The sequence below is a fragment of the Ceratosolen solmsi genome, unplaced genomic scaffold, assembly GCF_000503995.2.
Source record: "Ceratosolen solmsi marchali unplaced genomic scaffold, CerSol_1.0 scaffold30, whole genome shotgun sequence".
NCBI lineage: Eukaryota > Metazoa > Arthropoda > Insecta > Hymenoptera > Agaonidae > Ceratosolen > Ceratosolen solmsi.
Genome location: NW_011948421.1, coordinates 8,969,760 through 8,982,491, shown reverse-complemented (window position 1 = coordinate 8,982,491; position 12,732 = coordinate 8,969,760). Strand labels below are relative to the sequence as shown.

The window sequence follows — 12,732 nt, the reverse complement described above, 5'->3', positions numbered from 1 at the left end:
GTATATTCAGTATATCTATCTCTAATCCTGTATTAATAAATAATTATATAAATAAGTTATTAATTATTGAAATAAACTTTAAAAAACCAGAAAATCATTACATAATTAGAATAATAAATTATTGTAAAACTTAAATAAAATATATATTTTGTTGTTATCTTTTTCATGCTTGATGTATTATTTATATATGTATAACTATAATAACAATAACAACAACAATAACAACAACAACAGCAATAATAAAAAATAATAATAAAAAGAATAATTATGATTATGGAGTTTATGAGTATAATGACGATAAAGATGATGATTATAACGACGATGACGACGACGGCGACGATCACGACGACAACGACGACGACCACGACGACGACGACGATGACAACGACGACGACGACGACGACGACGACGACGACGACGACGACGACGACGACGACGACGACGACGACGACGACGACGACGACAACGACGAGGACGATATTGATCATAAGATGTCTGCAAGAAACTGCTCAGGTATTTTTATAAAATTCAATTATCGCCTGTAATTCTTGTAATTAGTTGTAATATTAAAAAATTTGGCCTTTTAATTAAGGAGCTAGCATCTTTGACAACTCCTCGTCCTGCAAGCAGCCTTTTAAAAATTCATCCTGAGTCAGTTGACCATCATTGTTCTCATCCATTTTTGCAAAAATATTTTTTGCTCTTTCTTCAGCGCTATCTGCTGGCCTATTACTTGAGCTTGCACCTAACATATCGTAAATTGCCTGTGAACAATGAACAAATAAATACATTGAAATATAATTTTATTATTTACTAAAATCATATTATATAAATAATAATAATATGATAATACGTATAAGTATATTAATATTTTGATAAAGATTGCATATAAATCGTGAATTTTCTAAATTAAACGCTCTGAAAATTAAAATTAAACAGTAAATATATTTTTTCTAATGGTAAAACAATCATTTTATAGATTTTATTAATGTATTATTATCATATATGCATATGTACAAATCTATACACCTATTTAGTTAATATTTTGTTATATCTTTATTATAAATTGTTAAAATAAAACTTTTTTAGTCATCTATTGTTTGATAACATTCCTTCTATAGATTGTTATTAAAAAACTAATGTTTCATCATATCTATTTTTTCATTATCCTCATTCTCTCCTTTTCTTAAATAAAATTATAATAATCCTTCTCAAGACATTTTTCATTGTTCATTCAGTGTTATTAATATGCATTCCCCAGTATTCTTATTTGTTGTTGAACTCACAATTTAATTTATAATTCTAAAATATAGTTGCCAACAAATTATTTAGTCTCTTCCATAATTATAGTATGGTGCCTTGTGCTGATGCATTTGACGTTGACAATAAAATTCTTCAATCAATCAATATCTTTTATTCTAGTATAGTGACAACATTTTTTCAATTCAGTAACTTTTACTTTTATTAATCAACATGCTGTCTTAAAACATTTTCTTACTCTTCTAGTCACCCTGTTGAATTGAAATTGATTTTTTGTCGCCTAACAGCATATGATAATTTTCTATTCCAATCATAAATAATGTTAATTAAAGTTGCACTAGAAAAAAGTCCAGCTAAAAGAATTCATCGGAGTTTTCATTTTAAGTGACGTTCGTAACATGGAACGAATCCCATAAGTCAAATGGCCTTCCATCTATATTTTTGAATCTGAAAATGAAGGTTTTCAAGTTTTGTTGTAGTGAAGCCTGATGTATAAATTATAGAAAATTATTTATGTGAAGCTGAAAAATATTTCAAAAATCTTCATCATACTTCTTATAGCTAAACCAATAAAAATCTATTTAGATATTGGAAATTTACGGATAAATTCCACATGAAGGAATTTAAAAATAATTTCATAATATATATAATATATACTATATTCAGAATATATTAGATATAATATATATAGAAAATATTTATAATAATAATAATAATGAGACTATATTTTATTTGTATTTTTAACTATGTTTCTACTAAAAATATTTCATATAATGACCTGTAATTACTTTGTAGGTTTTTAATTATCTGTTAGACAAATATTAGATATTCTATGTTTTACTACTGCATACATACAGAATAAACATATTGTGATTGTAATATCGATTGTCAATACATAACTATCCGTCCATAGATATTAAATATCATATAAATGAATAAGTTATAAATTTATTCAATATAAGACTTATATTGTTGACAACTAAAATAATTAACTCGTCTCATAAATAAAATATTGAAAAATTCGTAATGTTTAATATATTACCATGTGTCAGCATTTGAATATGATTAAGAAATCTATTCATAATACTTCTTCTATTAATAAAACAAACACTAGCGTCTACGCTATAACTAATATCATTCAATAATGTATGCACTTCAACTAATTACATCTATCTAAACTGCCGTGATTTATACCACACAGAAAATTTCAAAGTAGATAATTCAAAGAAATCATGGTAAAAATTGAGTTGACCAAATTCATTAATTAATACATAATGCAATTATGGTTTCATAATACTAGATTCGTGAAGCCAGTCCATCTATTCAGAAAAAAGAATGGTATGTCACCAGCAATCAATACTACTCCAACTTTGTTTTCTGCAATAAGCATATAATATTTGGTACAGTAAATCCATTTGTTTTCTTTTTTTAAACACTAAGTAACTATCGGAATTCTTAATTAATCGAATCTTTTACAGATATTGAAAAAAATTGTATATCAATCTTAGGCATGCTGTAAAAGATAAACAGATATGATATATTCAATAAAAAAATATTTTGGCATAAAAAGTGGGATTTAAACATATTATTCATTAATTATTAAAAAGATATATATAAATATTAATGATTCCAAGCATTCAAATCCATTACATAATATAATTTATCAATCCCTTAGAATCAATATCCAATGCAAAGTTGTAAAATAAATAATTTTGAAGCCTGAATTCATTCAATTTAATTTTTGCTTATTAAAATTAATTTTCATTTGTTATTATATGAAGTTTGTAGTTTTTTATCGTTTAAACAGATCAATAAAGATAAATAATGTTCTCTTCCAATTTATTTTTCATTTATATAATCGTTTATATATATTATTCATTTATTTTTATCAGAATACTAGCAAACACCTTTCCAGTTAATTCAAATTCGATTAATAATTTGTGTTAATTATTAACATATGGGTGCACAAGTATTGATATTGGCAAAATTTTCACGTTTCATTCTTTTTGTTGTTTACTATCATTATCTGCTGATGAATCTTAAAATTAAATAAATATTTTTAGTATTTGATTCTATTCTTTCCATTGAATCGGATTAATGTTTAATAACTGAATCTTTTATGATATATTTACGAGTTTCAATTTTTCATCTTATACTGTGCATCTTAATTTTTTAGTATTACTACTACTCTATAAACAACGCAATCGAGGTAGAATTCACTATGTGTGTTACCATAGCATACTCATGAAGAATGAAGTTCGAAAGAATACATTAACCTTACTAATGTTGATGCGATGAGAATTCTCCTCATATTGTTTATATTATATAGTTATATAATATAATATAATTTGTATGATAGTAAAGTAAAAAAAAATTCAAACAGGAGCATGTAAAACAACTTTAAAAGCTTCTCTAACTTTAACTGGAAAGGTGCTCTATTATCAGAAACTATCAGTTTCAAAAATCTTACAAGCAATTATTATTTGATTAATCATTATAATTGATTAATACAAAATTTTTAAAAACTTTTGAAAAAGTATAAAGATATTTAAATAATTAAATAAAGATTAATAATAGAATAAATCATTAAACAAACATAATAATAGAGTGAAATTTAGAAAGTGAAGAAATAATAGAAATAAATAATAGTCATATAATACAAAACTGATAATACTTAATTATAAAATCCTCGCATTCATAACTAAATATATTTCCCATAACTTAAGATTTCTTAGTTAAAAGGATAGGTATCTGACATTTAATATGTTAAAAGACATACTACATAACTATAATATCAACTTTTAAGAATTATGAATCGTAAATGTTTTTCATTACAAAAATCATATAATCGTGGATTCATTTTGACATATATATTAATAGTCGAATCAATCTTATAATTAAAATTACATAAATCAAATCGATTTTCTGAAAAAAATTTTCTTCGCTTATAGTTTTATCTCCATTCAAAACTAACTATCTTACAAAATAATTCTAAGTAAATAATGAACAATTTTTAAACTTTAATTATAAAATATAAATTTTTATATTATAATCTTAAAATATAATAATTATGAATATTTGACTTGTATTTAAATTATTTAAATATTAATTTACTTTTCTCTGCCCATTACTTATAAAATTATCGAATTCAATTACTGAATTTATTAAAAAAAATAAAATCTATAAGAAAACAAATATTATAAAATAAAAACTATAAGGAAATAAAGACAATAATTTATGTGTTATGCAATAAATTTATAAATTTAATTATTAAATATCTTTGTGAATGAATTATTTTGTCTTACGCAATTTAACGGACATTAAAACATGGATACAAATATATTTCTCAATGTACTTACCGAATTTATTTACAAAGTTTAATCTAAATATTCATACATCTATGACAAACGAAGATCTCTGTAGCGAATATATAAATCTACTTAAATAACGACACATAAAGAAATACATTCATATAAATATTTTTCAAATGAATTTAAATCATTTTTCTAATGAGAAACAAACATACTTATATAGAAGGAAAAATTTTAGTTTAATATGATATGGATTATATATTGTGATTCGACAACTGGATATTTTAAATATTATATACTGAAGAAAATAAACAAGAAATTTCTATCTATAAAATTTATATAAAACTGTACCTAGTACTTCAAAACCAGTAAATTTGAATATTATTTATTTAAAATATATAGTTTTAATATAAATTACTATAAGATAAATATTTATCCGTATTCTATTATATTATATTATATATATATAGATTATTATTGACCTTTCCTAACAAAACCTTTTCATGTTGAAGGTTGCTTAAATTTACACATTTAATTACAACACAAAGTACATTCTATTCACTAATTTACATATTTGCCTTAACAATCCTCGTTCAAAAAGCCGATGAAATTTATGACATGCGGGAATGAACTGAAAAGGTTGTTAAAGAAAGGGGTAAAAGTGATGATCAAAGAAGAATAAACAAAGAAGATGCGATTAGCCGTTGATAGAAATTCTACTGTCAAATATAAAGAACGTGCTTCTCCAAAAATGTAGCTATGTTACTTAAATACCGGAAGATTGAACTAACGCTTTAATCATATAGTGAATAATCTATGTGGTTACTAAGTCTACATGTAATAATATAGAAACACGTGTTCCTTTCGATATTCTTTTCAATAGTTTTCCTTTTTCTTTTTCTTATTACCTTATGCTCCTTTGACTCTGTTTTCTCCCTCCCCATCTCCAAGCTCACAATTTTTTACGTTATTTTTTTCTATAAAAAATTAGAAACAATAATAAAATGTCAAATAAATATAGTTATTAAAAACTAAAATACTTTTATATAAATTGTAATCTATACAAAAAGCAATGATTGAAAATATTTGTAACATTGTATAATAATATTAATTATTCATAGAAAAGTGTAATACATAATGAATAGAGTAATCAACCTGGATTCCATGTAATTGAAGGGAAGAAGTGGAACAACTTATTTCTTTGTATTGAATAAAAAATAGAAATATTAATTCAAAAAAAGCAAAATATTCCAAAGATATCATTATAGTTTTGACTCTAAAGGATTATTGAAATAACGTGACCAACGAAATAGATAATATGGTAGAATTAACTATTTAAAACTGTAAATATTCCAACAAAACCTGAATTATTTCTTTAATAAAATTTAATTACTTAAAAAACAATAAAAGGGATTAAAAAAAAGAATTACTTTCAGTATTTTCTTTTATATAAGAAGTCATAAGGAGATAATTCCGATATATAAAGTTAAATAAATATCCGGTATATAAATAAATAAAGTTAAACCATACTATAAAGTTAAATAAAAAATTATGACTTTAATAATCAGTAGTTTAAATTATCATACATTTATTTTAAATATTATATTGCCATATAATAAACTATTTCCATTTGTTAATATAATATAATATAGTTTGGATAAGATGGCTTGGTTGTAAAACTCACTTAGATAAATAATGAATCTTAAAGAATCTAGATTGAAATCAGTTCACAACAGAAGACCGTTACATTCATGATTTATCATTTATTTTATGATATACAAAATTGATATATATAAAATCAAGGATAACATTGGAAAAAATTATGATTAAAAAATAAATATATCAAAAACAACGTACATAATCAGTGCCTATTAAAAAATGGTCATGGTATTAAAAAACATATCTTTGCAGATACAATTTCTTCAAAATAAAATTCATGTCTATTATTTATTAATTCGATTCAAGATAAAGTAAAAAAATTAAACAATATAAAGAGACCACTTGGTAAATGAAAAAATAATAATTCAAAGGGAATCACTTTTTCCAATCAATAAACACCAATTCTTGTGATATATAGAATAATTATTGACCTATTATTAATATTTTTACTGGGGGTCGATTAATTGAATTATGAAATCTATTACGGTTTAGGAGTCAATCATGAAAAATTTGGCTCATGGTACGGGTCCAAATTTCTTAAAGAAAAAAAATTAATTTATATATACATAATATATTAATTATACAATTCATAAATTATTAGGAAATATCTAAAAAGTCACTTTATATGTAACATTTTTACATAATAAAAATAAAAGTATAGCTAAAAAATTTTAAATTAAATCTAATCTATATTAATTTTTATGGTTTCTACTACTATTATAAAACTGTAAACAATACATTTATGATTTGAACCAGAATAAGCAATCAATTTTAATAATACTAAAATATAATAAATATTAAAAACATTTACCTAAAAAAATATAAATAGTTTTAAAATAAATATAAAACTATAAAATGTTACTTTATTATAAATTATACACATATATAATTACAAATTTCCTATAAAATTAATGCAAACGAAATATGTTAAAATGTACAATTTTTATATCAATAAGTATATAAAATTTTTAAAACTTATAAAAGTAACTTATATAAATTATATAAGTAGTTTGATAGTAAACAAAATTTTCTGATTATTTATTTTTTAATTAATTTCCAAAATAATGATCAATAAATAACATCATTTTAACAATTTATAAACACAATTTGGTCAACGTTTAATGGGCAAAATAAAAATAATAATGATCTAATTATTCAAAACTAATTTTACTCATTTGTTAAATTTTCTTAATTTTATAAGACGTTTTTTACAATGCGACCTTGTTTGTAGTACTCGAAATAAATTAATTACTAATTAACGAAAAACATATATGTAATAATAGATATATATAATTTTAAATAAGCTTTCTTAACATAATAATAATATACTAACACTTAAAAACTTTAAATTAATTATGTTCAAAATGTTAAACAAATAAAATCAATCAATTATTTAGAACTATATGTTATAACGATTAGTTGAGTTTCCTTTGAACATTACCTGAACAATTTTTGTCATTTCTTCAATATCAATAACACCATTACCATCCACATCATACATTCGAAAAGCCCATTTCAATTTCTCTTCGGGTGTCCCACTAGATGTTACATCAATTGCTAGTAAAAATTCCTGCAAAATAATGTATAACAATTTTAGAATTACAAATGATTATTCTTGCAATAATATAATAATAATAATATAATATTAATAAATTATAACTAAGAATAAGAAATGATTTATAAAGTAATCTACTTTCGTAAATGAAAGCTTAAATATGCTATTAATATATACTGTATATAATAATAAAACATACCCCAATAATAAATACACGTATATAACTTAAAATATTTATATACTTCAGTAAATTTTTTTACGTATTTTTTGTACAATAAATCTGATATTTTAAATGAATAGTTGACCATCCAAAGTCATTAATATTATTATTAACATTGATTTACCCGTAAATGATATCAAAATTAATTAATAAAACATGATGTAAAAATATAACTTTATTGTATAGAAAATTAATACTCATATAACAATGAATAAACGATCAAAATTATTATTACAAAAATAAACCTTACAATAATATGCCTATTATTTATAATATACGTAATCATTAAAAATATTCTTTATTTAATTATATTTAAGTCATATTTAAGTTCTTACTTCAAGGTGGATAAATATTTTTAACAACATTAACTTAAGATGAAGTAAATGATATGGTAATGTACATACAAAAGAAAAGTACTCTTTATGTTATATACAATAAAAATGTATTTAAAATATGTAAATGTTATATAAATAAAACCTAGAAATTTAAAAAAACTTAAAGAAAATAATATGAAATATATACATATTGTTCGGGATTGACGCAGTTTCCACGAATTTAAAACAAAGAAAGCCACGCGCGCGCTCGGGCGATTGTTTATAAACACGACTCGACAAGTTCGAGCATTTTCTACGATATGAAATCCAATATACTACAAGATTACACAAAGGAACGCCTGTGAAGCTTCTAGAAGCTTCGTTTTCTAACGCCACAAAGAAGTTTTCGGCGCAGCGATAAGCAGCGGCACTATTGCCAGCGTTGCATTCTGCTGCAAGTATATTTAAGAGCAACACGTCATGCGGCATGGTTCATTGTAATTCTACTTCGCGTTCACTTAACTGTTATTATCGCTCAGTGTTTTAGTATATACTGTGACGACGACACGTGGCCATATATTCGGCAGCCTAGTTAAAATTACACGGGCATTATTATAAAGAAACAGCCAATTCATAAGGTGATTTAACAGTAAAGCCAATTGAAATCATAATCAAAAGGGGCACACCAACCACGCAGTAAATCAACATACCTTACATTATTTTAAATAAACTAGTCGCACACGCGCAAATCACGTTTTAGAAAACTTCTCTTCAAAGAGTCGATTGGGAAAGAGCACGCTCAATCAAACTAACACTTCGACAACGTACAGGCCCTCAAAGAGTCGACACAACACGTCAATTACATTGTCAAATCCAGATAACAATTTATAAAATAATTGACAATAAATACATTTTCAGCAAATCCTTCAGAGCTCGAAGCCTTATCATTTATGATTCTTGCGTGTGACTAGTTTGCAGCTGTTCCCATCATAATTAGAAACATAATTGGTTACGCACCAATTTCCATCAAGACTTTTACACTATATTCAATATTATTATTCTCTCAACAGAACACACTTTATTTCAAACACCATCTTCTCATGCTCATTCATGAGCATGATCGACTACACAGGCTGATATTTACAAATCAGCATAACCTCAATTCTCAAGATACACAGTAATTTCCATAACATCTACAACAATCAAGAACACAAGGAAGCAACCTCACCATAGCAATAGAATATTTTCCGTTTTCTCACCAGAAGCAATCAAACTGCAATATTATAATAATTGACAACAAAAATAAACGATATCTTAACACAATAATAATACACTGTACTTAATTTCAGCCCTTTCACCTGTTATTTCCTCATCAGTCGTCATGACGAGAGACTAATCCACTGAACTATTGAATTGGCAGTTCGGACCATAAAACAACCCCTAAAAAATCGAACACATATTTAAATGAAGCTTCGCTTTCGTGATAAATTTATACATTAACTACTGTTATATTAACATGTTAGAATACAGCATATATTTGCCAAGATGATATGGCTATGGCAAAAAAGCATTACAGTGAAATAGTGTTACAGAAGAAATAAAAAATAAGAAATGAAGAGAACAAATATCACAGAATTCGTAAAAGTGTATACCAATTAGTATTATAACAATGAATGATATAAATAATCAAAGTTAAAATATTTAATTTAAACAATTTCCATTAAGAATAGTACGATGGAGTGGTCACACTTATATACTTATAGATAAAGCAATTATTAATGTAAATGTTTGATTTATCATACTTTATTGTAATATATCATTTTTGCAGAATCATTAAAAGTATTTAACTTTTATATTTTGACAATTAACATTAGTTTGATTTATAGAATATACAAAATTTTAGGCTAATGGTAATTCAATTAGTATTTTTAATAATACATTTTATATTTATTTTATATGTAATAAAAATTGATTATTCACTTATACTTACTGACTATATAAAAATGCTGCTTGAAAATTAAATCTAATTTTATTATTTATTTTATCATAAATTCATTCTTATATCTGATAGTCACCCAATAAAACAAAACTCAATTGTGTAAATCGTTATAATTTAGTCAACTATGCCATGTTATCATTCCGATAAAGGTAATTATGTTTTATAGGGATTCTTAATTTCTTATCAATTTGTTGATTATCTTTACATGGAACTGCTGAGAAGGGACCTAATATTTGCTAAAGAATGCTTCTACAAAGCTGTTCTTCTCTTTAATTAATTTTATAAAACCTCTTTTTCAAATCTACACACACACACACACACACACACACACACACACACACAAAGGCATATAACAATTAATCAAAATTTAACCTACAACTTTTCAACAAGTTTTCAGATAATAAATTTTTTCATACTCAATACAAGCAGCATAGTGAAAATTATCTACCAACATTCATATATTATCTTTTATTTTAGATACTTAAATAGAGTAGTAATAATATTCACCTTAATTTTAAATACAAAGGTAATAATACTCTTTCCTATATATATAGTCTTAAATATACTACTGTGGTTGTGATGATATTTTGATTTAATTTATCACATATTTAGTTCCATTAATGATCAAGATCACACTTTATTTTAAATTTATTAGTTTGTATTTCCTATTCTTCTTTTATGAGTGGAGCTACATTATGAGCTCGAGCAAAGCATTATATGGCTCAAATAATTTCGTCTTTTACAAATCTCTTACAGCTAATTCTAGAAATTCAGTGTTATACAGATGATCTTTCTTTATAATATTCAAAATATATACATTCATACGCGTGCAAATCTAAATTCATTTAGTAAAATATAATTATTCATCTAATTATTTATGATCAAAAATATCAGCTGTATCCTATTCAACTGTAAGATCTACTATCTATCATTAAGCTTTTACCATTGACAAGATATTGCTTATAAATTACTTTGCAACACTGTAAACATAATCTTAATAAAACTAAGACTTCATCTACATATACTGACATCAATTTTTAACTCATTTAGCAATTTTAACATATTGTCTGTTATTATTCATCATGGTATGTGATAAATTCTTTCCCCACATATCAGTATTATTCCATAATAGTTATTCAATTATAAATTGCTATAATTCTCACAATTGGTTTATCTAGTTTAATCAAAAGTACTCTATGTTCTATACAGTAATGAATGCTAGTCCATCATATGCTATTTATTTTTTAATATATTACATTACTTTTTCTAATTACAGATTTATTAATTTGATCCTTAGACAATCTGTTTTCTTATAATATGCGAATTTTTCAGGTAAATAGGTTATCATGAATGTATATATATAAGCACCTCATCATCAAAACAAACCTGTCTGTGGTAAAAATTGATTTTGTTTTTTGATTTATACAAAAAGATAACTTTCGTGAGATTCCAAAATTTATTTATATAATCTTTTAAGCAATCATTAGCATTATTTTTTTATATCATAACTTGTTCGGGATTGATGCAGTTCCATGAATTTCAAAAAAAAGAAAGATCATACGCGCTGTTCGGCGTACCGCATGTGCGCCAAGACTGAGCGCATGTGCGCCTAGACTGGCCCGCACGTGCAGACCGGGACGGGTACTCGAGCGAATATTTACAAACAAAACTTGGCAAGTCCGAGCAAGTTTACGACCTGAAATATAATATACTGTAAGATCACCCAAGGGTATTACTCATACTTTTCTCTCGTCGAATATTCTCGAAGGTTCTAGATTTTTCCTTCGACACCTCGTGTAAGAATTAGTGCAACAACGACGATGCCTTGTTGCCAGTTAAGTGAGCCGCCGCGTGCCTATATAAGGGACGCACACGGCTGAAAATCATCTCTTGCCGTACCACCCTCGCTCAACTGCACTTGCGGCTAACATCTTGCCGTGACCCGACCGCAGTGACCGACCATAGTGAATCGATTCAATCATCTACCAGTAGAAGCCATGGCACACGGGTCTCGATCTGCCCTCAGCAGGACCGCCATGGAACGGTCGATATTTTCAGCAGAGCCGCCACGGAACGATCAAGCCTTCGGTTCGTGCGCGTATTCAAAAGGCTCATACGCTCATTTGTAAAATCACTTCACTCTCACTCAAGCGCAACTGCCACTCAGTGTATAGTATACTGTGAAGACGACACGTGGCCATATATTTGGCAGCCTAGTTAAAAATACACGTGTGCGTAAGAATAAGAAATCGGTAGATTAGGTAGTGATTACAATGATGCCAAAGGAATAGTAATCAAAGGGAACATCAACCTCGCAGTAAATCAACACACCTTGTCAGCAGTTATACAAGGTACCTCTTTTATATTGATAAATAAGCTAGTCACACCTCGCACACAACAAGTCGGGCAAATTT

At 25.8% G+C, this 12,732-nt stretch overlaps 2 protein-coding genes across 5 annotated transcripts in view; both read right to left on the bottom strand.

Moving 5' to 3' along the window:
• Nca (neurocalcin homolog) overlaps positions 1 to 12,732 on the bottom strand; it is a 65,528-nt gene that overhangs the window by 17,634 nt on the left and 35,162 nt on the right. The gene's annotated exons all lie outside the window — the stretch shown is intronic.
• The window catches only part of LOC105361586 (neuronal calcium sensor 2), a 45,350-nt gene continuing 33,032 nt past the window's right edge, over positions 415 to 12,732 (bottom strand). For all 4 annotated transcript variants that reach the window (XM_011498830.1, XM_011498831.1, XM_011498828.1 and 1 more), the window contains 2 exons: positions 7,672 to 7,800; positions 415 to 764 (listed from right to left, as the gene is read on the bottom strand). In XM_011498830.1, the coding sequence (XP_011497132.1) occupies positions 588 to 764; positions 7,672 to 7,800 (306 nt within the window). In that variant the 3' untranslated portion in view covers positions 415 to 587. The remainder of the gene's footprint in view (positions 765 to 7,671; positions 7,801 to 12,732) is intronic.